Source organism: Cimex lectularius, unplaced genomic scaffold (assembly GCF_000648675.2).
Source record: "Cimex lectularius strain Harlan isolate CLEC.00 unplaced genomic scaffold, Clec_2.1 scaffold26, whole genome shotgun sequence".
NCBI lineage: Eukaryota > Metazoa > Arthropoda > Insecta > Hemiptera > Cimicidae > Cimex > Cimex lectularius.
Window position 1 is genome coordinate 1863346 of NW_019392721.1, and position 27306 is coordinate 1890651.

The window sequence follows — 27306 nt, forward strand, 5'->3', positions numbered from 1 at the left end:
GAAAAGTCGCTCTTTAACTTCACTCCAGAAGCATGTGCTGCTTAGTGACAAAACTCTATGTATCAAATTATTAGCAAAATTCAGTTATTTATTATTTAATGTATTTAACATTCAAAAAGTAAAATCTATGCCTGCTTGATGTTGAACATTTTGATAGTCCGGTTCCAGTTCTGGATTTATTGTCACAATCAGAAACATGTCCACAAAATTCAATCTTTTATTCTCTGGTTTGTTTGACCAATGTCTTCGATTGGACTACAAGAAAACGAATATACAACATTGGACAAATTCAACTTTTCTCCCTTATCTTGGAGTATAGTAAAGAGGTCATTTTATTCTTGCATTTCTAACAACAATTTATGTCGGGTATGTATTTCTTCCTTGGCAATGTTGGGACTGAGTCGGTCTTCAAGGAAATTTGAGATCGCCAGTAAAAACTTAAATATAGCCGACAATATTTAAAGTTGTTTTGCTCTGATGATGACCTTAAAATTGGACGAAAGCTTGGCAGTAGCAACTAAATTTGCCTTCTTTCTCAAGACCAGTTTGTTCGTACGTATTTCTTTATCAAATAATTTAATTTGGGCGAAATCACTGAGGTGTACGTTATACTCTTGAATGTGAAAGGATTTTTCATATTTCTATCGGGTTTTTTTTTACCATTTCTTAACCTCCTTGAATTAATATCTAATTATCTATTAAATAATGTCTATGGTTAGTTATTATTTCTTAAAATTCGGAAAACTCGCACTTTAACTTCACTCTAGAAGCATGTGCTGCTTAGTGACATAACTCAATATATCAAATTATTAGAAAAATTCAGTTATTTATTGTTTCAACATCCGAAAAGGAAAATTTATGCCTACTTGATGTTGAATATTTTTACAGTCCGGTTCCAGTTCTGGATCTATTGCCACAATCATTTTTTGACTTTTTAAAGAAAATGATAAAAACTGTAATTACATATTAGGATGTTGAAAAGTGGAGCTTATGAAATAAAAATTATTAATTTTTTTAACTTTAAACTTTAATTACATATGCTCATGTTTAAACGTAACGCTTATGATAAATTTAGTTCGATTTTTTCTAGGATGAGACGCTGTTAAGAATATCCGGGTTCCAATACAGCCTAAAGTTTTTATGAACCGATTTTCAAATAGTTTGCTATATTTTTCATTAAAATAATTGGAATTTTTATATTGAGTAGTTTTTTAATAACCCAGGAGTGCCACGAGTTTCATGGTAACCTGCATAGTATAGAAAATAACATTTACATAATTTTGAATACTTCATCAATCATTTGTTTAAATTGGGAAATGATTTAGTAAATTAGTATTATAATATATATTATTCGGAAATCGTGAGATGCGGTCTGGTGTGACGTAGGTTTCAGAAAAACATTCTCTTTATCGTGCCAACGTTTCGATCTTTATTGAGATCATCTTCAGGGCCAGGGATTTACAAACATTGTTTAAATTTAACGAATACATGTAGGATGTTTGTAAATTCCAGGCCCTGAAGATGATCTCAATAAAGATCGAAACGTTGGCACGATAAAGAAAATGTTTTTCTGAAACCTTCGTCAGACCAGATCGCATCTCACGATTTCCGAATAATCATCGACTAACGGTAATCACCACACATAATCTATACTAGACATTTTTGTAAAAGATTCAGCAATGTTTAAATAAATAATGTGTTCTAATGGTATACTTATATTATTGTAAATTACTATCTACTACTAATACTACCAGAACCAACAACTGTTTTTAACTAGACGTTTTTATGCATTACGTTCTAAATAAAATTGTAAGCAGATAAGGTTGTTTTCGCTATATATCACTCAAGAGAGCCACTTGAAATTATCTCGTCTATTTTTGGCCGAAAACACATTCAGACTGGCTAGTATCTCGTGCCCCTTGACGTTGCACCACCCTTTCCAACCTTCCGACCTGCATGGAATTTAAATACAACTTGACATATACTATATTTCCAGGTAATACAAGACCTGATTTTAGTCCGAACCTCGAATAGATAATATGCACCAAAACTGCTTAATGGTACAGTTTTTAGTTTTACCCAATTAAAGCCTATTTGAATCAAGTAATAATACGATTCTTTAAATTATTACACAGTCTACTTAGTTAATAAATCATATTACAATTTTCCGAGCTTAGATGTATTTTTTAACGCAATTATATTTTCTAGAATAGCGTAAATTATCTAAAAAAATTGTATATACCAAAGTAAGATGCGACATTCATATAGGATAATCAACTCTGATTCACACTGTCTTCTCTTCCTTGTTTACTGCAGAGACAATATGATATTATCAATTTAAACATGTAAAAATCAATGGGCTTAGATTTATATCATATCTAAATAATTCACTAGAATAAAATAAAGTGCGTGTAAAGTTTGGTTTCATGAGAACATAATTTATATTGAAGCTTCCATCAAATACCTGTAATTCATAATCGTATTATTTGCAGAAACCCTCAGAAAATACCCAATACTTCCTTTCTTAAGGAGGTACTGCGTCAAGGATTACATGGTAAATAGTAATTTTACAATAGAAAAAGGTTATCAACCAGAGGAATTCAGAATGACCCGGCTTACTTTCCAAATCCGGAAAAATTCGTTCCAGAAAGATTCAGCCCAAATGAACCTTTTGAATTTTTGAGTTTAATATTTTTTACATTACCTCTCTGATTTTTTGTTTTAATTTAAATATGATTGTAAAGAAAGAGGTCGGCCGCGAGATAAGTTTTGAATAATGTATTTTTCTAAAAAAATTAACCTCAGGTGTGATGAAAATGAGGTGGGCTATATAGTAAATTTTATAGAGTAGTAGTGCGTGTCTAGAGTAATTAACTAAGACAGTTTTTTTACGATCCACCACCCTTTTTCCTTCTCCTCTCACCGTCGTCTAATGTAATAAACATTACGCGGCCAAGTTAACATGTTTCTAATTTACACTTTTCACCCAGTTCCACGATCTTCTCGTTTTTAACCGGCAACTTATCCCATTTCTTAAAAAGTTGTGCATACCACCTTACGTTAATTCCTTGAGACTAACTTAGAATGAAATGGAAAGAGAGACTTCGTAAGTCTACAGTTGGTGAGACAGTGTTCAAGCCAAGGTCCCGCCCCTCCTTTTTTTTACTCATTTGTGTTCAACTTTCCCCGAGAGCTAATAAATCATATAAAAAGTGCTGGTTAATTACTTTGCGTTGATAAAAGATGGGTTTTTTCTTTCCAAATTTGAATCATTATAATCCTTATCTTAAAAATAAAAGAGAGAACATAGCAAAACGCGTAATTACATTGTTGAAAACAAAGTGAATTATAGGCGGAAAAAATCCAACGTATATAGCTGCTCAAAATGGACAATTTAGTCATGTTCAAATAAATCATACTTGGACAAAGTTGCACAAATGTTGATATTTCCTAACCATTTGACAAGTGCAAATAATGGCAAATAAACGCCACTAGTTTATTTATCCGACATATTTTTCACTCATGGATAGCAGGAGTTCAATGGAGTTGGTTTTATTAAGTTTACGAAATTTAAATTGACAAAAACTAAATCATGAGAATAATTTTAAACTCACATTTCACTAGACATTTTATAAAATCAAAATTACGTAGGAAAAGCCTTCTATTGAAACATATATCTATTTCTAATTTGAAAAATGTCCGTTTGTTTCATCTTTAACCATGAACAAATCGAAACAACATAAATTTCCAAAGCTCCTCCAGTTAAAGATTAACAAGTAAAACAGGCCCAACTTCCGTAATACCTTCTCATTAAAGCGTATTATCGAAAATTAATGCTCAAGTCAGGCAGAACAAATACCGCCCTGGCTGGGCGTTTTTCGGTAACCGGTTGAATGATCAGAGTACGCGGAAGACCTGACCCTTTATACCTGTGTAATTATTTTATCTATAAGAGAGTAACTAAAAACAAAAAAGCTGATTGGCGATAATTATAGCATTGTTGAAACGCCGTACGCTAGTTTCATATTATTTACAGTTAGTTTAGGTTCTTAGTTGAGATAAAAAAGTCAAAGTCACGAGCGGGATTCGAACCCACGACACTGACTTATTTACCTCAACTAAAAACCTTAATTAATTGAAATATATTAATTTGTCAAGCGGAACTCTAAAACTAGTGAATTGATATATTACTTTGAAAGTCAAATCATGTAACATGAAACAATTTACATAATTATGTTTTCCGGGAGCAAGTTTTTATGTTCTTATATGAAACAGCAAGGAATCAGTAGAAAAGTAGGCAGGTTTTTGAGTGAACCACTAATTGCCAATCCCGGGTAAACCCAGGGTTGAGAACACGGCTTTTTCCAGCTCAAAAATTAAAAGAAAATACCCTTCTTCCTCAAAATTGCAAAATATATACAGCAAGATTTCTAGAACTTTGTTTTTACCGAAAAAAAGCAAAAGGACCTACGAAAAGCAGACGGATAAATAGCATGTTCTCTGCGGGTCGAGTTGTTAAAGTGGACAGTTCTACCTACAGGTGACGTTTAAAGTTTATGAAATTGAAGGTACACGAATCGTTCAAGTTTAGATAATTATTGATTGAGAAAGTCAAGGTAAAAGTATTTAAAAAACATAATATAAACATTAGAATATGTAATTAAAATTTACAGTTTAAATTCTAACATAAATGCCATCAGGTCTTTTACAAATCGTGTACTTTCTTTAAAAAAGGTCGTACTTCCAAAGAACAAAACCTTTTCATGATTTTTTTTTTCAATATTATTTTTTATTTACTAATTCTGTCATTATTTCGTATACTTTTAAAAAGGGTTGTTATATCTTGTTTTATGGTTCCGGGGTCGTATAACCACATTACAAATATTAACAAAGTCAATAACCGCCATCATTCGACTTATTGCCGTTCCATAAATATTGTGTGTATATTGGGACCGGTTTTAATCTTTCTTTTTCATCTTTTTTTAAGTCTTAATTTCAATCGGAACCAGATCAAATTTTGTATTTGTCCTCGCGATTTCTCACTTAACGAACCATCCTTGAAATATCCCCTCTATCTGTCATTCGACAATTCGGAGTGGCCAGTGTCCAGTGTTAGCTGGTTGAAATACGCAGGTTTCCGGCCTGCATGGAATTTCAGTGCGACTTTACATCAAAACCTATTTCAGGTAATTAAGATCAAACTTGTGAGTTAACTTTGAAAAAACATGGCACTCAAAATATAAAAACATAACAGAAAACATCACATGAACAGTCTTCACGGAATGAATGAGTTTTATTAAGTTATTGGGGGAGGGCAAGCACATAGCATTATCCTATCTTTTTAAATAAGATTAACAATACACTGATGTACAAATTTAACGTAACACTCAATTTATTTAGTTTACAATGAAATTCATTATCTTTCTACATTTGTTCGAAACGTTGAAATGTAGTAGACGGAGGAGGTCAAAGTAAAAGTATTTAAGAAAATTAAGAAAACAATATAAACATTAGAATAGTTAAAGCTTAAAGTTAAAAAAAAGATTACGATTTTTAATAATAAGCTCTAACTTTTAACATTTCAATAAGTATTACTTTTTGCAATATTAGTGTTACGTCGCAAATCATATTTCTGAAAAACTAAAATTAAAAACTTCTACAAGTCCCTCAAATGGTAATTCAACATATACGAACATATTTACTTAAAACATCACTTGTAGTTGGAAATACCAAATTAATGTAATTTAAAAAAATTAATTTTTTTAACTTTTCAAAGACACTGATGCAAACTGTAATTATATATTGAAATGTTTAAAATGGAGCTTATGAAATAAAAACTGTTCATTTTTTTTGTCTAGGCTGAGTAATTATTTGAGAAAACCAGGGGTCTACCAGTAAGATGAAACTATATCAAACATTTTCATAAACCGATTTTCCCATCGTTTTTCCCATTTATCATAAATCCGAATGAACTTAATGAAATCGCATAATCAATTGTAAAAATTTCATTTTTTGACTTTTTAAAGAAACCGATAAAAACCGTAATTACATTTCGGGAGGTTCAAATGCCGAGCTTGTGAAATAAAAACTGCTAATTGTATTCTAATGCTTAAAAGTAAAACTTATGATAAAAAAATTCGATTTTCTTCTAGATTGAGCCATTGTTAAGAATACCATGTGGTCCAATACTATCTAAAGTTTTTATGATTCCATTTTCAAATGGTTTACGACATTTTTCATAAAAATAATTGTACTTTCTATGTCAAGTAGTTTTTGAATAATCCAGTGGTGCCACTAGATACATCACAATCTGCACAGTATAGAAAATAACATTTAGATAAATTTTAACAATCGATCTAATTTGTTGAAATTTATTTTTAATTGGGAAAGGACGTTGTACAGTATTATTATAATCTGTCTATACAAATTTTGCAAAAGATTCAGCAGTTTTTATATAAATATTGCGTTCTGATGGTATTATTATGTTATTGAAAAATGACTGCCTACTACAAATCCTACCAGAATCAATCGATCTATTGTTTTAAACAAGGCGATTTTCTGCCCAGCCATATAGTGCGAAGTAAAATTCCAATCAGATTAGATTTTTTTCTCGCCATATATCACTCAAGAGAGCACACTTGAAATTCGCCCCTCTATTTTCGGCCTACAACACATTCAGACTGGCTAGTATCGAGTGTCCGCTGACGCTGCAACACCCTTTTCATTCTTTCGACTTGCATGGAAATTAAATACAACTTGATATATATTATATTTCCAGGTAATACAAGATCTGCTTTTAATTTGAACTTTAAATAGATAAGAAACACTTATAAATGCTTGTTGATTACTGTTTTTAGAGTTTTACACAATTATCGTCTGTATTTAACAAACCTACGTCAAAACTAAACGGAAATTCAAGATTATTTTGAAAAATGAATAGGATCTTCGATCAAATGATGACTCCTTGAATCAAGTAATAATACTACTCTTTAAATTATTATCAAGCCCACTTAGTTAATAGCCGTAAATTGTCTAGAAAAAACTTAAATACTAAAGTATGTTACATATTTTCCATTTGAGTTGGATCGGGGCTCATATGTATTTTCTTGACGCAGGTAAATTACCTAGAATAACGTAAATTATCTTTTAAAAAATTGCATATAATAAAGTATGATGGGACATACATGTAAAAAGCGTGATGAACTCTGATTCACATTGTCTTTTATGAAATAATTCATTTACTTTTCATAAAATAAAGCAATATTGCATAAAAATAGAAAACTAAAAATCCTCTACATCTGCGCCATTTTCTTAAAGCACTTTTATAAATATTTACCCACTACAATTACTATATAAAAATACTATCAATGATAGTATTTTTATTAAGTACTGAGTTTTTCTCTTTTCTGAAGATGTTTATATAATTATATGAGTTGGTTTTAATGAGTGCGTGCGTGTGAGTTGGTGTGTCTATTCGATAGCAAGCCCGTACCTCTGATTGGAACCCCATTGAGCGGTTTTTTTGTGTACGAGTTAGGACGTCGGGTAACCTCCCACAACCTTAGCCGAGCTGAAAGTTACGTTAGTTAACATTGAGAATGAAATTCATTAAGACGTACTTAAAAGCTTAAGCTTAATTATGAGCAAACCTAGATGTATGGAGTTTGTAGTTATAAGAAGTAGAGATAACACAGACTATTTGATTTTTGAGTTTAATTTATGTCATCGTTTTATGTTTATGCGCAAAAATATCTTTTTTTAATTAATGTTTTGTTTGGAGAGGTAGTTGTATTTTCACAGTAACAAAATCTTTTAATAAATAGCTCTTAATAAATACCTGAATGAATAAATATGCATTACTGAAAATGCATATTTTTATGCAGTATATACTATGGAAGTATTGAGTACGTAATTATAAAAAGAGGAGTAACACTATTGGCTTGTGGAGTTTGTTTTATATCGTCGTTTTATGATCATGCATAAAAGTATTTTTTTTAATTAACGTTTTGTTTGTGTAGGTAGTTTTATTTTTACAGTAACAAAATCTTTTATTAATTACCTGAATTATAATATTACTGAAAATGCAATTTTTTTGAAGCAGTGTATACCATGTGAATTTTTATAAGATATTGCCTATCATGTTTATGCTGCCTATTTTATTATAAACCTAAGTGTAGTTTCGTAAAAGTATGGACAATTTTCACTTAGAATCTGCTGGTGTTATTAGAATTTTAATAAATTGACGCGTTAAGCCGATCTGGTAATTATTTTTGTCGAAATGGTGTGACCTATTGGTGTAGTTAATGTAGTTTTTTTTTTTTTTTTTTTTTTTTTGAGAGTGAGAGTCTCTCATGCTAACCACTCGGCTACCGCGGTCCCCAAGTTTTTTAATTAATTTTTTGTTTGGAGAGGTAGTTTTATTTTCACAGTAGCAAAATCTTTTAATAAATACCTGCATTTTAATATTACTGAAAATGCATTTGTTTAAGCAGTATATAGTATTGAGTACGTAATTATAAAAAGAAGAGTTATACGCACTATTGGATTTTAGAGTTTTTTTGTATATCGTTGGTTTATGATCATGCGAAAAAGTATTTTTATAAATTAACGTTTTTGCTTGTGTAGGTAGTTTTATTTTTGCAGTATAAAAATCTTTTAATAATTACCTGAATTATAATATTACTGAAAATGCAATTTTTTTTTAAGCAGTGTATACCATGTGAATTTTTATAAGTCTATATATACAAGCCTATCATGTTTATGCTGCCTATTTTATTGTAAACCTAAGTGTAGTTTTTTTAAAAGTATGGACAATTTTCACTTAGAATCTGCTAGTGTTATTAGAATTTTAATAAATTGACGCGTTAAGCCGAATTTAGCCTGTAATTATTTTAATTATTTTTTCGAAATGGTGTGCCCTATTGGTGTAGTTATTTTAGTTTCCCTTGTTACCAAATTTATTTGTATTATCAGTTCATAATTATACTTTATTATCTTCAGATGTTTTTGAGGATGACTTTTTTACACATTTAGAAACATGATACCAGAAACTCAAAAACGTGATTCCAGAAACTCAAAAATTCGTCGATTTGTTGTGGAGATAATGAAGATAGCCGCTTTTCCTTCAGAACACGATAATTTTAATTAAATATTGTAAATTTTAATTTTCCCCTTTTTTTAACCCGTTACACGATAAATTTAAATTCCCGAGTCTGAAGAAAACATCAAAATTTCCCGAACGAATCGAGAAATGTTTAAGTTTTTGGTATCACTTTTTTAGAAGGGAAAGGAGTTCCAAAATGCGTGAAAAAAATTCAACCTCAAAAATTCATCGATTCGTTCTGTAAATATTCAATTTTTCATCATAATTCGACAATTTCAATTGATATGTAACTGATTTTTGTTGTGAAAAGTTAAAAAAGGCAAATTTAAAATATCTACACAAATTAAATTTTCACTTTTGAAAAATAACATGTTATGTTTATGCTGTATTTTATGTACGCTTGAATGAAAATTACGTCCGTATGAAACCAAACTCCACACACAATTCATTTTATGCTTGTGAATTATTTATATACGATATAAATCAAAAACATTGATTTTAACATGTTTAATTAGATAATAATATGTATGCGTAAACAAGGAAAAAAAGAAATTAAGAGAGGTAAAACATTTTTAAGATTTTTCGACTAAAAATCGTCAAATATAACACTGTTCCAAGAACTATGTGTCTAGTATGTTAGTGAACACACATAATACTGATAGTTGAATACATTAGAAAGATCTTATAGAAATATAGTTACAGACTCCAAATCAGGCATGAAATATGTTAGATAAATTACAAAAAAAATACAATCTAAAAGATAAGGTCGTACCAAAATTCACATGTCGTTCTTATGTAAATACAGATTTCAGATATGATATTTTGTTTATTATATCAAAACTTAAATTGCGTTCTTTTTCAGAATCATGGGAGAAATAACATTGGCGTTGGTGGTGATTGTCATATCTCTCGTTCTCTACCGATTCATATGGCTTGTAAGAAGAGTAAAATACTGGAAATCGAAGAACGTGGGTTATTCTAAAGCTGAAAATTTTAGTGGTGGTCTTCTATCGTTAATTCAGAAAACACCTTTGTACGACAGATGGTATATCCTCTACAGCGATTACCCAGGCCACAAATTTGTGGCTGTAGATAATAACGATAAACCACTATTGTTGGCTAGAGACGCAGAATTTGTACAAAAAATCATGATTAAAGATTTCCAATATTTTGTGGACCATGACAAACCCAATGCAGACGAAGGATCATTGTTTAGTTTGGGTTTGTTTGGTCTTACTGGTAATGAATGGAGAGGGTTTCGGGCAAAAATTTCACCGACTTTTACCTCCGGAAAGCTAAAGTCTATGTTTGACCAGTTGGAGGCGTGCAGCGACGCTATGTTGAAAAGCGTAGAAAAATCGTACGAAATGCCCGATTACGATGTCAGGGACGATGTCATGTCGTACGCGATGGACGTGACGGCATCCGCCATATTTGGAATCGAATTTCGGGACGAAGAACTAAGGGCTAAATACAAAAAAACGTCTTCGGATTTGTTCAAAGCATCGACTTTGAGAATGCTATGTTTTGCCATTCATGCACAATTTCCCAGACTCGCTAAATTCCTTGGCTTGAAGACGTTTGACCAAGAAAAGGATGATTTTTTCAAAAACATTATAAAACAAACATTCGATCAGAGAAAAGCGAACAACGTAAATCGAAACGACTACGTTCAGCTTCTTTTAAACTTAAAAGAATTTGGAAAATTAGAGGTAAAAGTACGGGACCCAGACGATGATTATTTAAAAATCGACGATCTTCACGTAGAAAACGTAGGTAATTAAAAAAAAAACATTTCACATGTAAATAAATTCTTCAAATATTCAATGGTTAAATGGTGTAAATTTAAAAGAAAAATGTTTTCAGAAGTTACAGATGAAATCCTGGCCGCTCAGGCATTCCAATTCCTTACAGGCGGTTTTGAACCGATTTACAACGCAATGTTACTTTTTCTAATAGAAGTAGCTCAATACGAAGACATTCAGAATAAACTGCGAAAAGAAATACAAGAAGTCAAAACAAAACATGATGGGTACAATTACAAGTCAGTCCGAGAAATGGTATACTTAGAACAGTGCATACATGGTAATTTTTAAGACTTATTTTCATTCATTCTAGTGATATAGGACTAAAAGACGTAATTAATTACTTAAAGACGTAATCTTTTACCAAACGATACCTAAAGTATAAAAGGGGCAATTATATCGGTATGGCTATGTAATACTGATTTTCCTTGCCAACAAACATGCAAGAAAATTATTACTTTCAAGTCAATTGTACTATTCTCTTTATTTATTAGATTTCATTTTTATTTTGTCTTTACTACTATCTATTTTACATTTAAATAATCACTTGCATAGAAATCATTTGTGATCCGTTCTTTAACCTGTAATTCCTAATCGTATTATTTGCAGAAACACTCAGAAAATACCCAATAATTCCTTTCACAATGCGGTACTGCGTCAAGGATTACATGGTAAATAGTGATTTTACAATAGAAAAAGGTTCGTTGGTCTTCGTGTCAACCAAAGGAATTCAGAATGACCCGGCTTACTTTCCAAATCCGGAAAAATTCGATCCAGAAAGATTCAGCGCAAATGAACCAANTAGAAACGACTACGTTCAGCTTCTTTTAAACTTAAAAGAATTTGGAAAATTAGAGGTAAAAGTACGGGACCCAGACGATGATTATTTAAAAATCGAAGATCTTCACGTAGAAAACGTAGGTAATTAAAAAAAATGAAATGAACATTTCACATGTAAATAAATTCTTCAAATATTCAATGGTTAAATGGTGTAAATTTAAAAAAAAAAATTATGTTTTCAGAAGTTACGGATGACATCCTGGCCGCTCAGGCATTCCAATTCCTTACAGGCGGTTTGGAACCGATTTACAACCGATTTCTGATAGAAATAGCTCAATACGAAGACATTCAAAATAAACTGCGAAAAGAAATACAAGAAGTGAAGACAAAAAATGATGGGTACAATTACAAGTCAGTCCGAGAAATGTTATACTTAGAACAGTGCATACATGGTAATTTTTAAGACGTATTTTAATTTCAATCTAATGATACAGGCAATTTGTTTGTTGATACAAACGATACCTAAAGTATAAATGGGCAATCATATCGGTATGACTGTGTATTACTGATTTTCCTTGCCAGCAAACATGCAAGAAAATTATTACATTCTCGTCAATTGTACTATTTTCTTTATTTATTAGATTTCATTTCCATTTTGTCTCAACTACTATCTATTTTACATTTAAATAATCATGTGCATAGAAATCATTTTTGATCCGTTCTTTAACCTGTAATTCATAATCGTATTATTTGCAGAAACACTCAGAAAATACCCAATAATTCCTTTCTTAATGAGGTACTGCGTCAAGGATTACATGGTAAATAGTGATTTTACAATAGAAAAAGGTACGTTGGTCGTCGTGTCAACCAGAGGAATTCAGAATGACCCGGCTTACTTTCCAAATCCGGAAAAATTCGATCCAGAAAGATTCAGCGCAAATGGACCAATTAAAAATATTGCATATTTACCCTTTGGAGCTGGTCCTCGAGTTTGCATCGGTAAATATCAACTAGTCATATATATTCTCTTCCGTCATTTAAAAAAATGTACTTTCCTTTTATCAATTTTTTAAGGAATGAGGTTTGCCATAATGGAAATGAAACTTGGGTTGGCGAAAATAATAGAAAATTTCTCCATAAAACTAGGGGACAAAGCAAAATTCCCTGTGGAATTTAATAAAAGAAGCTTTTTTTTGTCAGCACCTCATGGCTACTTAAAAATGACAAAGATTAAATGACAAATAATGTAACATACATTTATAAAGGATAAAATGTTTTTAATCATAACATAACAAACCGTTTCGAAAATCGTATAAAATTAATTATTACGTATGTGGATGTGCGTGTTTTATCCGTTTTAAACATACAGGAATATGTAAACTTGTTATAATTCTGTGGAACTATATATTAGTCATAATGAAATAACTTATGTTTAACTAGTTAATCAATAAAATAAAACATTTTAATTATTGTTTATTAAAACCTATATTTAATACTCTTTTTTTATACTTTTAATGTTTTATCTTTATATATCATGTCATCAGTTTATTATGTTCTGGAAACAGGTTTCTTTATGGACAGCAAAAACTATACAAATTATAAAACAGCTTTCTGTCCAATAGAACAATCATTCAAAGTGGATAGGTACAATACATTTATAACTAAGAGTTGTTACGATGACTGAAAGGTAGTACAATATACTACTTAAGTAACTACTCAATAGATTACACAAAATAAATGAAATCGATCTTTCCCTCTGTTCACAACTTGAATTAAGCATTAATTTCTCCAGTTATATAAATGAATATTAAAGCATATCAAACAATAATATAAAATTCGATCAATCGGAGAGAGAGGGAGGGGGGAGAGAGAGAGTTTGAGTGAGAAGGAGGGACAGAGAGCGGGATGTAAAAGAATGTATTTATATTTTTGAGTTTAATATTTTTTACATTACTTCTCTGACTGTTTGTTTTAATTTTAATATGATTGTAAAGAAAGAAGTCGGCCGCGAGGTAAGTTTTGAAAAATGTATTTTTCTAAAAAAATTAACCTCAGGTGTGATGAAAATGAGGTGGGCTATATAGTAAATATTATAGGGTAGAAGTGCGTGTCTAGAGTAATTAACTAAGACAGTTTTTTTGTGATCCACCACCCTTTTTCCTTCTCCTCTCACCGTCGTCTAATCTAATAAACATTACGCGGCCAAGTTAACATGTTTCTAATTTACACTTTTCACCCGGTTCCACCATCTTCTCGTTTTTAACCGGCAACTTATCCCATTTCTTAAAAAGTTGTGCATACCACCTTACGTTAATTCCTTGAGACAAACTAAGAATGAAATGGAGAGAGAGACTTCGTAAGTCTACAGTTGGTGAGACAGTGTTCAAGCCAAGGTCCCGCCCCTCCTTTTTTTACTCATTTGTGTTCAACTTTCCCCGAGAGCTAATANATATATAATAAGGTAGAGGTAGAGGTAGAGGTAGAGGCAGAGAGAGAGAGTGTGTGTGTGAGAGATGGTGTGAAAAATCTAAAGTAAAATACCCAATATATATATGTAGATAGATAGATAAAAAATACCATTTTTAATGTAGAAAATATTTTTTCAAATGTTCTCCAAAATAGATTAAATAATATAATCTTAATCATAAAAAAAATTTAACATGTAAAAAGGGCCCAAAAGCTTAAATTCTTTTTATTAAATTATTTAATTTGAAATCAGAATTGTTATTGTAATAAAAATACAAATAACTGAGGGACACTGGAAAATAATGTACAATATGTTCTCACAGATAAATTCTCTAAAAATGTATTCCATTAATGTAACTTACATCATTTTACAAACTTTGAAAATTTATATAACAATCATTTTAATTACGTTGGTGGTTGGAGTAGCAGCCAAGAAAACAATTTTTAATTGTTCAGTTTTTTAACTTGACAAACATTTTGGGCCTATCCGGACTCTTTTTCAAGGTGTAAACTTAATAAAGAACAGAAAATATACTTCGCAGTTAATACTCTAATAAGCCAGTCGACAAATTTACAAGAGGGTTTAACACTTATGCCAATTTTGTGGTTGAATAATAAATCAAAAGTTCTTTTTCTATACAGTTTCAAAAAATAATTCTATCCTTTTTTGGTTAAAACTGAGCGAGAGAGGTTTACCAATTTTGAAACGTCAAACACAAGTGATTGAAAAAAAAGGATATAGTGAATCAGCTAAAACCACCTGCGATCTCAATGTGTTTTTGTGACGTCACTGTTTAAGTATAAAATTTTCGGATTTCAATTTTTGTAATAATTACGATTAATTAATTGGTCAACCGGACCACGAAATTGGTGAATTTAATGATTAAAAAATGAAGTATACTTCACTAAAGCTCTCCGTGGCCATTTCATTTGTCGTCGAGAATCCAACCCGATTACACGGCATTTAAAAAATGGCAAAACGGAGGGAAAATTCAAAAGGTGCGGTTGAGATGGGAAGTTGGTGTCCGAGTGGATCGAGGTCACGATAGCTCAAGTGGTAGAGCAGCGGCGTATCAAGCCGAAGATCGTGGGTTCGAATCCTGCTCGTGCCATTGACTTTTTTATCTCAACTAAAAACCTTAATTAATTGTAATATATTAATTGATCAAGCGGACCACGAAATTAGTGAATTTTGTAATAATTATTTGGAGATCGTGAGATGCGGTCTGGTGTGACGTAGGTTTTAGAAAAACATTTTCTTTGTCGTGCCAACGTGTTTAGCTTTATTGAGATCATCTTCAGGGCTTAAAGTGTTTGTTTTCTGAACTGAAGATGATCTAAATAAAGTTCGAAACGTGGCACGATAAAGAAAATGTTTTTCTAAACCTACATCACACCAGACCGCATCTCGCGATCTCCAAATAATCATGAACTAACGGTCACTAAACACCACACAGTTTTGTAATAATTTTAAGAATATAATAAGAAAAAGTCAAAGAAATGTTCTATTTAATAATATAGCTCATTTTTATATATTTGTGCGTTTTGGTAAAATTTGTTTGTTAATTACTTTAATTTGCTATTCAGAACATAAACGCCCATCTTTTCAAAGTTGAAAATAATCTCATGACTTAACGTTAAACAGACTTAAGTGAGTTTTAAAGATATCCTGTAAGATAAAAACAAAGACTGATATGTCTTTAACGGAGGGACTCAGAACAGCGATGAATTAAACAATTCGTTTGAAATTTTGATGCAAATTAGCTCCTAATCGCTGAAAGTTCCAACACAAAAGAAGCCCAGGACTGTGTTCCAACCTATCCCTTTCCAGATTTTCCCCTAATTAAGCCTGTTGGAAAGGAATTTTTTCCCTTGTTGAAAGACACCTCGTTCAAAGCGTATTTGGAGCAAAAGCCGATCGAGGGCGCGTCTTAATTGTGCCGATCCTGCCGTACCGTGAGGAAAAGGGGGGGGGGCCAATTGATCTCGGCAGATATTAAACTTGGCCTTTCAACAGGCAATCTTTGCGACGTTGGAAACTCTTCAAAGAATTGAACACTTCGAATAACTTGTCTTTTAACAAATTAGGACTGAGTCGGTCATCGGGCAATAGGAACTTTTGCCATTTAAACTCTCTTCAAAGGAAGGATTTAAATTTAGCAATGGCCTACCAGCCGCAATAACGACTTCTGTTTATTTCGATGAACTACCGCATAGACATTCTATAACACACACTGTACATACCCTAATTAATTACCAAGAACATGTTTTAATGAAGTATACATAAAAGCGAAACTTTAAAATATCATTGTTTAATCTAATTTTTTTGCTGGTACAGATTTTTTATATTATATATACGGATGAATCACGGAGACCCCATCACTGTAGATGGCGAGAAGCCGAAACGCGCTAACAGACCGAAAGGCTAGGAGAGAAAAAATGTTCGGAAACAGCTAAACCTGTATATACGTATTTATTTATTAGTCAGTATACGCAATGAAAAATAAATCAGGCGAAATATATAAAGAATGAGACAGAGAAAATTAAAAAATACTAAAAGATTGAAGCAGATAAATAAACATACAGAATAGAATAAAGAGAAGCAGGAAGATCGAGATAGATAGCATAAGTGGATAATGAGAGAAGTGACTAGGAAATAAAAACAGTAAAATACTGCAAAAGAACAAAATGGAGAAAGAGAAAAACTGAAGCAAAAAGACAACAGTGGGTAAATAGAAAGTAGGAGCTAGAGCGTAAGAAGACAATGAAGAAAATGTGAAAAGGATAGCAAGCAGAGCTATATACAGATGGAACGAGATATATATGAGTAGTGAGAAATGACAAACGAGAGAGAATGAAGCAGAAAGGGAATAGTGAGTTTGGGATAGAATGAAATGTAGAAAAATAGTTGGCAGAATGTAGAGGGGTAGGTAAGAAAGGAGGTAGATATAAAGTTAGGTAGACAGATAGATAGATAGCTTAGATACGTAGATTTGATAAATAGTTGAAGGTAGAGAGAGAAGAATAAGAAATAGAGGGTGATAGAGAGGTGATGTTATAGAACGAAAGTTAGAAATTACGTAGATAGATAGGTAGGAAGAAAGATTGATAAATGTATACGTAAGGAGGTTAGGTATACATACATAGATAAGTAGGCAGATAAATTAGGAAGGTAGTTAGGTATATACATATACATATTAGATATATAAAGGTAGAGATATGCATATAACACGTAAAAAATATTAGATAATTTATCAAATACTTTGTCATTTTGGTGATTTGATGATAAATATTAATTTGATAATGATAATAAAATATTAATTCATTTATGTTCAGTGGTCTAGTTGAGCAAATTACTTATTTCAATTAATTATATTTCTTATGTATGGTCTTGGTTGAGACGAGGGATTTGAGCCCACCCAGCCGGAGGTCTTTTGATCTCAACCAAGACCTAACATAAAAAAATATAATTAATTGAAGTAGTAAATATTGTATATTTTATGCCCGGAAGACTTTTTATCCATTTACATATTATTAATAATTAATTTTAAAGTGTGTTTGCCTTACATATGTAATTACAATTCAGAAACTGTCGTTGATTAAATATTGAATGTAGGAGAATAAAAATAAAACTGAGCGGAAAGTTGAATAAAGTTAAATAGATTATAAAATATAACTTGTTCGATGGTCACTCGTTAAAAAAAATCTAATATGTTATTATCCAATTTTTATATGCACTTCCCTGAAGAAGAATATGAAGGTACTTTTTTTTTTTTTTTTTTTTTTTTTTTTTTTTCCCGCCGTACCTAAGGGAGACCCCATACCGGCGGACCACGGCTAAATTTATTAGCGTGAAAGGAATGGGTTGCTTAACCCCCCCCCCCCCCAGGAACATCGAGATCTCTGGAGGAATTAATGGACCATACTACTATGTTTGTGTTAAGGTATATATAAGTATTGTATTATTATATATAAATTTTTTTTGTCTATTCTGTAGTTTACAACCTGGGATAAAAATGAGATGCCAGATGATTGAGGGCCGGGTCATTATTCATATTGTTGTTAATATTATGTCTATATTGACAAAATATTGAAGAAGGTGGTTAATCGTATATGAAAGATTGCATTTGTTAAATTAAACAAAAACACTTTAAATACTTGCATATTGACTGTACATTTTATTACTTTATTGAATTAATTGTATCTAAGTATCAACTTATATTGTTTCACCTACTTGTAAGAATTGTTCCTAGAACATTTAAAAATAATAAATATGTAATAACATCATTTACATGAATTAATTAATCTTTTGTGTAAGGCATTGATTGAAATGAAAAAGTTAGTGTCACGAGCGGGATTCGAACCCACGAACTCAAGTGGTTAAGCCTAGTACGCACTGGGATTCTTTGAGTCGATTCATGTTGCGGGGCAGAGTCGAGGCTGCGTAGATTCATTGTTGCGACGCAGCCCCGACTCTGCTCCGCGACAAAGAATCGGGTCCAGACCAAGATTCAGTTCACATTCATCAGTGCATGCGAAAATGACGGAGGAACTAGCTCTTTCAGGAATTTCCCTTGCTCTTTTTTGCATTGTACGTAGTGAATCCAATCGGAGGTGCATTAAAGAACGCCCAAAAAGATGGTGGGTTCGACAAATATTTCACGGCGGGAATCAGCACCGGAAAAATCTTTTGGACACGTTGCAATTAAATGATGGCGCAGGGTTCAGAAATTTTTTAAGGATGTCCCCGACCGATTTAGAAACCATTTTAATGAAAGTTGGCGGTCAAATTTCCAAGAAAGATACCAACTTTCGGGAATCTATTTCTACGGCCAACAGATTAGCTACCACTCTCCGGTTCCTAGCGAGTGGAGGCTCGTATACAAGCCCCATGTACATCTTCAGGATTTCACAACAATCAATATCAGATTTCGTTCCAGAAGTGTGTGAAGCCATCATTCATCGTTTGAGAGAATACATCAAGGTAAGTAAAGAATTTCAAGCAAATAATCAAATATATTTATGTTTGGAAAATATATATTGCTGTAGGTAAGTAATAAAAGTGTAGATAAAAAGGTAAAAATATAACCCAATAATAAACCAAATTACCCCAAATCACAAAGAATCAAGTATGTTTCTAAATAACATATTGAAAACTTTAGGTAAGACACTCAAAATCTTCAAGAAGAACTACAACGTCAACTAAATAAATGAAGCAAGGGCGCTTGTTCCGATTCACGTCCGCACTGGAAAATGTTGCGCAACATTGAGTCTAAGCATCCCATATCGGATGGTGTTCAAAAGAGTCCGAAAATGCTTGCCCGCAATACCAGATTCATCGCAACAATGAGTCGGGGCGGCCCGGTCTCAGGCTAGACGCAGCCGAGACTCTCCGGAGATTCAAAGAGTCGACTCAAAGAACCCCAGTGCGTACTAGGCCTTAGAGCAGCGGCGTATTGAGCCGAAGGTCGTGGGTTATCGGTTATAACATATGTAGGCACGTTGATTTGTAAATCGAAATGCATGGGGACTGGGATGCACATGCATTCGTAACACTCAAGAAGGTGAAAGAGCTTATGTAATATATAAATCCTCATTTTCCTCTGGCAGGACACATGAAACCATAGGAAAAATATATATTATTTTAAAAAAACATACGCTTGCTTACACCATTGACAGTAAAACATGGAAGACGAGATAGTAACGAAGAGAGAGCGAGAGAGAGAGAGAGAAAGAGAAAAATAGAGAGAGAGAGAGACAGAGAGAGACAGAGAGAGAGAGAGAGAGAGAGACAGAGAGAGACAGAGAGAGAGAGAGAGAGAGAGAGAGAGAGAGACAGAGAGAGACAGAGAGAGAGAGAGAGAGTTTATGAGAGAGTGGGTAGTAGGAGGAGGCAACGGATGATATACCATCTCGAAGATAAACACATGTAACATAGTGAGTAAATTAATCTATTTATGAAAGATATTGGTTAAAATGAAAAGCTAGTGTCGCGAGCGGGATTCGAACCCAGGACCTTCGGCAAACAATGAAACAATCTTCGTGGGTTCGAATCCCGCTCGTGACACTAACTTTTTCATTTCAATCAATGCCTCACATAAAAGATTAATTAATTGAAAGAAGTTATTTGGTCAATCGGACCACGAAATATAATGGATTTTATAATTTATATGGTTATGTCAATAGAAAAATTACTTGAGTAACTGTAATTGCAATTTATTTTATTGTTATTATTAGTTTACTTTTATATTTTTTCTACGCGTCATGTATATAATCTACGTCCACGAGAAGAATGCAAAATTTTTACTTTTCATAGAAGACTCGATTTTTTAAATTTATATTATTTTATAAATTAGTTATTAACATTTGAATATTTTGCTGTCTTATTGTCCACCTTTATTTCTTTAATTGTGTGTATTTCTCAATGTAGCAGCCAAGGTCTATGGGAGTTTGCTGGGCTTTTCAATGATACCACAACCCCATTTCCCACTACTTTCGGCCCGCAAACGGTCCCCTCCGCCGTAAATCCATTTAGAGAGTTAATATTAGCATTTTCTTATATTTAGTATTTAATATCGTCTGGGAGTCGGTTAACAGATAATAGAATGGCTCCGAGTCAAGGGAAATGGCATTAGAGGGTCCTCTAATTGAATCAGACCAAACATAGAAACAGCTCGCTTCAAGCTGCTTTAATTACGTTAGTAAATTGGAATCAGGTTCATTTAGTAAAGGGACGGAGTCCGTTCTGCAGTAAACGTTACTTCTCTTCCAACAGGATAACTATTTGTCAAAGTCACATTTTGGTTCGATACCATCAATGACAACTTACGTGAGTTATGTCGGCTGGTTTCAACATCGGTGCGACTATTGTTTAGTGTTTAATTAATTAGTCGAATCATCGGTACAGTTCTATCCTTTTAAGTGAAGTATAGGAAATCTAGGGGGAAATTGTAATAGATTTGAGGTAGAAGTATGCGACGAAAGTTGACATACTTTGATTCTATGGTAATCAGTTAACCAGAATTAAAGAAGTTAGCAAGGGTAGATATCTTCATCGAGATAGTCTGTTAGCGTGATACTACAATATCAAAAGCTACTCTGAACCACATTTAAAACATTGCCTGGCCCTAGAAGAATGGATATAAAGGCGAAAGAAGCTAATAATACAACAATTAAGTAGTCGTGGCTGTAAAAGGTAAAATAGCACTCTCACATATATACAGGGTGAATTGCTACTCGTGCTACAAACTTCTCCAGTAGATTCTTCACCCTAAAATGAACAAAAAAGTTCATATTGTCCATGGTCCGATTCTCAACCATTTNTTGAGAATCGGACCATGGACAATATGAACTTTTTTGTTCATTTTAGGGTGAAGAATCTACTGGAGAAGTTTGTAGCACGAGTAGCAATTCACCCTGTATATATATATATATATATAAAGAGGAATCTATTGTTTCCTGAAGTACCATGGCTTGAACTATGAATGAATAAACATTGATTAAAAAATATTTGTACATTATGTTACATAACGTTTCATTAAGCAGAAGAAGTGGCGGGGCAATTTTACGTCGAAACTATTCCTATCAACGCACCTAGTCCTAGTTTGTTATTATTTTTAATTAATTAAACATGTACATAGTGGGAAAAATTGTCTTAAAAACCCACTAGGTATCAAATAGGATAACAATTAACAAATCAAACAAAAATGTGATAACAAAAAAATAAGATTAACAAGAACAATGCAACACTAGTAATTGAATTATCACAAATTGCCTTATAGTATCACAGCTCTGGTAGAGGAAACAATAAATGTATCCCAGATCGTAGATTTATGTATTGAGAGACCCATAAAAATTTTTCTGCATATACGCTTTAATTCGGATTAATATACTCCACTCCCGTTCTCTCATGGAGGAGGTCAATTCTGGTGTGTCGAGTTAGTGAGGTTATAAATCTTAGAAATTTATATTGGACCACTCGCAGTTTTTGGATGGTCGATTCGCACGTGTAAGTCCATGCTGGGCAAGCATACAGCAGGATATGTTTAATAGCTACTTTATAAATAGTTTATTTTCAAAGCTCATTCCACTCTCACGGGCCATCAACGGAAATAAGGCTTTTTAAGGTTATCTTACATTTTGTAACTATCACATTTATATGCCTAGAGAAGTTAAGTTTTCGGTGGAGTTAAATCCAAGTACTTTACCCCCTCCCATCGCTCGAAATTGTATCCGTAAATGGAAATGGTTCCCTGAATATTAGTCGTCGTTTTGTGAAAAATACAGGCCTCAGTTTTGGGGACATTAATCCTGAGTTTCCAGCGGTGACAAAACTTGCAAATCCTGGTGATGCTGTCGTTTAATCTTTTCACAATTGTCCAAGGCCTCTAGGATGAACAATAGGCAGCTATGTCATCCGCATAAAGGGCAATTTTGCAATTTCTCAGCGAGAGGAATGGATTTATAAAAACGAGAAACAAGCATTGCCCTAGGATTGAACCTTGGGGAACTCCGACGGTAATTGGGAAAGGTTTGGAAATTTCATTGTTTAGGGAAACGGAAACAACGGTTTTTTAAGTAGGCCATGACAACTTTTATAAGGTATCCTGGGATATTGTACCCGACGGTAGAAGGATGCGACGACAGTTGACAGTTATACTTGGAGACTGTGATAATCAGATAACCAGAATTAAAGAAGTTAGCAAAGGTAGATATCTTCATCGAGAAATCCTGTTAGCAGTCAATCGGGATACTACAACATCAAGAGCTACTCTGCACCACATGAAAACATTGCATGGCCCTAGAAGAATTGTTATAAAGGGTGAAGGAAGCTAATAATACACGAAGTAAGTAATCGTGGCTGTAAAACGTAAAATAGCACTTAAGATCTCAGATTTTTGATCGAAATTAAATGTGGATGGTTACATTTATATATTATATATCTAAATATACATAAAGAGGAATCGATTGTTTCCTGAAGTACCGTGGCTAGAAGAATTTGTAATCTATGGAAGTTGAAGCGTTTCGTTTTACCACACAGCTTAAGGCTTAACAAATTAATATTACGCAATACTTAAATATTGCGTTTTATATGAGTCGTTTACTTTTACTTTTATGTTCTTGTCTTTTTAATGCGGGATCCACTTATGCCTATTACCCATGAAAAGTCCGATGTAGTTTGCTGCATGAGAAAAAATTCGGTCTCGTTTAAGCAGACAGGATGTAAATTCATCGAAGGCTAAATGCCTCATATTTCATTTTTTATTCATAATACAACATCTCTAACCTATCAGCGGAATTTTGTAAATTTATTTGGAGATGGCAGAAACGGGATTAGGAGAATTATTACATTTAATATTAAATCCATTGTATTTCGTGGTCCGATTGACCAAATAACTTCTTTCAATTAATTAATCTTTATGTAAGGTATTGGATGAAATGAAAATGTTAGTGTCACGAGCGGGATTCGAACCCGAAGATCGTGGGTTCAAATCCCGCTCGTGACACTAAATTTTTCATTTCAAACAATACCTTACATAAAGACTTTTAATATTCTTGATTGCACAGCCATCGAGAAGTTAAATGCCATAAAAAAAATACAGTGCTCGAAGATGAACATAGTATTTAACAATTATTTTATACTGTGAGATTTTTATTCATGACCTACTAGCCTCTCTCAAACATTTGCTCATTCATTCATTCTCTCTTTCTTTCTTCCTCCACTCTCTGCCTCTCTCTTTCTCCATCATTCTCCCTTTCACCCTTTCTCTTTCTCCCTCTCTACTTCTTTCTCGTACATATATGAACACTATCTGCTGAGAGGGATTATGGAATATCCCCAGAATGCCCAAAATGCATTTGTCTCAAGAAATGAAAAATTAAAGTAATGGAGTCCTTCCATAAAACAACATTACTGTCATTATATTTAAAATATAAACTGCACATATCGAAAAAACTGTCGTTTTAACAATATTAAAATTATCTATAAAGCTCATATCCACAATCTCTTATCATCAGTTAAACAAAAATGATAAGATAGTTAAATATTTTCTAAATGTATACTAAACGTTTAATTTCAACATTCTTTGCTATTTAGATTTTATTTGGAATTATTTTAAGAAGTCAAATCAGAATTTGACGTTTATTTAATTCTTTCGCTTTCACATTGGAAGTCTTTGGAATTCAACAATTAGCTTGTTCAAGCGTTCCGCCTCGGATTTCGGGGTCGAAATTTTAAAGTTATGATTTGCAAAGAAATATATTTTAATTAAAACTTATTCCTCAGGGTTTGAAAGTTTTATCGAGGTTGTGTTACGTGTTACATCATTAGGTGAAAGGGTTCTTAACAAGTTCGTATCGTGGTGGTGAAAGCTACTTTGAAACAAGGGTACCCAAGTTGGGTAGTTATTTGCCGTTAAGTACTCAGCCTGAGCAGATCCAAACTGGCTCCTCGATTACGGTTATGCTGCCGTAGCTAGCGAGAGAAATAATTATCGGTTTATTTTCTACCAGACAAATTTAGTATTCTAGATGGAAATGTACCTTTAGATAGAGGAACGATGGTTAAAATCAAGCGTGTAAAATAATATATGGTATTTAGTGACCGTCATTACTGTTCCAACGTTTCGATTTTTATTTAGATCATCCTCTGGGTTCAACGTTTGTTTTCTGTGTAGATGTGTCACTGTTGTGGGTCGTGTTGCGAGTGTTCAACCATCTAACACATCTACACAGAAAACTTTGAGCCCTGAAGGTGATCTCAATAAAGATCGAAACGTTAGTACGATAAAGAAAATGTTTTTCTAAAACCTACGTCACACCAGACCGAATAATCGTGTAAAATAAATACATTTTTGTTTGTTTTTTACTTTACAATAAATTGTACATTAGTTAATCTTTGTCAGTCTTGCAACAATGTGAAATTTTAAATTCTCCCCCGCTAAAGTCTCCATGTACTAAAACAAATTATTAATAAAATTCAAAATATATGAGCAATACATTGATAAATTAATTTATCTTCTCATTTCTGTACATTCTCCGGATTTTTGTCCTATAGACGGATTCGTTATCGCTAACAACCAATATCTAATTGTCGGCTAAAAAATTTGGATTTACAATTTTTAGCAAAGTTGTATAACGCAAAAAGACAGCATTTGTGCAATTCAAGTTTTTTGCGTAAAAATTAAGATCCTAAAGAGAAATGTACGATAAATCTGCAACAGAATCACTTTGTAAAAGTAGTGGTGAACAACGCAAAATCGCTCAACCAACCGATACCTGGCCGACTAAAGTGTAACAAAATTATCATGTACTATTAATTAAGGTCTTTAGTTGAGATAAAAAAGTCAGTGCCACGAGCGAGGTTCGAACCCACGACCTTCGGCTAGATACGCCGCTGCTCCACCACTTGAGCTATCGTGACCTCGATCCCTTCGGACACTTAACTTCCCATCTCAACCCCTTTTGAAATGTCCCTCCTTTTTGCCATTTTTCAAATGTCGTGTAATCTATTTGATTCTCGGCGACAAATTATTACAATTTTTATCTCAGCTAAAGACCTTAATTAATTGTAAGATATTAATTGGTCAAGCGGACCAGGAAACTAGTGAATTATCATGTACCTTTTTTGAAAAGAGCATAAAATTTATTAATTAAATAAGTATTGTAGCAAAAAGTCGTAAAATCTAATTTTGTCTCGTTTGGAAAAATCGTTGGAGGATATAGTATAGACCTGTAGTGGGTTCGCCCCTATTTCAGCGTTCTCTGCGCGTTTTTTTATTGTCTTTTACACGTATTTTGTTTTAAAGTACAGCGATTTTAGCGTCTTGATCGGACTCTCTCATTTCATATGTACACTACTTCGATATCGCAAAATGTTAGCCTCTCGTGTTTTACCTCAGGTAGTCAACTATAAACTTAGCAGTCTGATCAACTATGTATATAAAGTGGGAAGTTTAGGGGCCGACAAACAGCAGAGGTCATCGCCGGCCCTCTGTGTGCTTTCCTTTTTTTTTCTTTCGGGCGTATTTTGTTTTAAACTGCGACCATTCGAGCGACTCGATCTGGTAACTGACTCTCTCCTTTTTAATGTATACTACATCGATGTATACATCGCCTCTCGTTTGTACCTCAGGCTGTGACAATCGGAATAGAAACAGAACAGACAATCCATCACCACAAACATAAATGTCTGGCCACATTCACTGCCCCAGATAAGTGGATATTCCTCCGGGTAAGGAAGTATTGAACCCACTCGATTCTCGCTAATAACTTACTTTTAATCTCCAGACGTCACACACTCACCCCAGAGGATTCCTTATTCCTCGGGGCGGGGTCGAACCCACTCCATTCTCTCTAATAATTACTTTTACTCTCCAGACGTCACACTCTCACCCCAGAGTACTCGATATTCCTCCAGGCGGGGTTGAACCCACTCCATTCTCGCTAAAAACTTACTTTTAATCTCCAGACGTCACACACTCACCCCAGAGTACTCGATATTCCTCGGGGAGGGGTTATAAGCAATTCCTTTCTTTCACGCTGATAAATTACATTCCCAGCAATAAATTTACATAACCACTTGATAGAAACATAGAAGTCTGTTCGCATTCACTCACGCCAGAGTACTTGATATTCCGCGGGACGGGGTTAAGCAATCTCTTCCTTTCACACTAATAAATGACACAACACAAACATACATAAACATTATATACATTTAAAAATCCCTATAGTTGAGGTACCCTAACAGTGATCTGTGCACACTGGTGTGCCCCAAGGCTACGCACAGGTGTGCTGATATGGTAAAATATTGTTTGTATACGTCAAGCCTTCTAAAATCGAAATGATGCTCGACCGTTATTCTATCCTTCTGATCAACTAAATTACACCGAAAACACACAATTTGAGCCCTGAAGATGATCTAATTATAGACCGAAACGTTGGCACAATAGAGAAAATGTTTTTTTAAGCCATCTAATATCTCACAATCTCCAAATAATCAGTTCTTTTTTACGTGATTATTTGTCTGAAGACTTGGATTGTCTGATTCTGCCCTTGGGGGCGGGAGAAAGGGCTGTCCCACAGGTAATACCGCAATGTCTCACCCCCACCCGGCCGGATTCACGGGCAGGTAATTTATACCGCGGGACGCCT

The 27306-nt window shown here is 33.3% G+C and overlaps 2 protein-coding genes across 7 annotated transcripts in view; one reads left to right on the forward strand and one right to left on the reverse strand.

Moving 5' to 3' along the window:
* Positions 1-27306, reverse strand: part of LOC106664028 (acid sphingomyelinase-like phosphodiesterase 3a) — a 794759-nt gene that overhangs the window by 733709 nt on the left and 33744 nt on the right. The gene's annotated exons all lie outside the window — the stretch shown is intronic.
* LOC106663981 (cytochrome P450 6B1-like) lies at positions 1926-13146 on the forward strand. 6 transcript variants are annotated; one of them, XM_024226656.1, is made up of 6 exons: positions 5071-5186; positions 9966-10808; positions 11759-11829; positions 11931-12140; positions 12445-12687; positions 12763-13146. In XM_024226656.1, exons 2-6 carry the CDS (start codon positions 9970-9972, stop codon positions 12924-12926), a joined length of 1527 nt encoding a protein of 508 aa, XP_024082424.1. In that variant the 5' UTR covers positions 5071-5186; positions 9966-9969; the 3' UTR covers positions 12927-13146. The 6 variants fall into 6 exon arrangements, with proteins under 6 accessions (XP_024082423.1, XP_024082424.1, XP_024082420.1 ...); XM_024226653.1 differs by lacking the exons at positions 5071-5186; positions 11759-11829; positions 11931-12140 and adding exons at positions 6673-6778; positions 6858-6973; positions 10970-11188 and having other exon boundaries at positions 9966-10879; XM_024226655.1 differs by lacking the exons at positions 5071-5186; positions 11759-11829; positions 11931-12140 and adding exons at positions 1926-1996; positions 10970-11188 and having other exon boundaries at positions 9966-10879.

Excerpts from the sequence above, each read along its gene's own strand:
- LOC106663981 (XM_024226655.1), top strand. The coding sequence starts at position 9,970 with ATGGGAGAAATAACATTGGCGTTGGTGGTGATTGTCATATCTCTCGTT. Across the intron at positions 10,880-10,969 it reads TCTTCACGTAGAAAACGTAG|AAGTTACAGATGAAATCCTG; the intron begins GTAATTAAAAAA and ends AAATGTTTTCAG. Across the intron at positions 12,688-12,762 it reads TGGTCCTCGAGTTTGCATCG|GAATGAGGTTTGCCATAATG; the intron begins GTAAATATCAAC and ends CAATTTTTTAAG.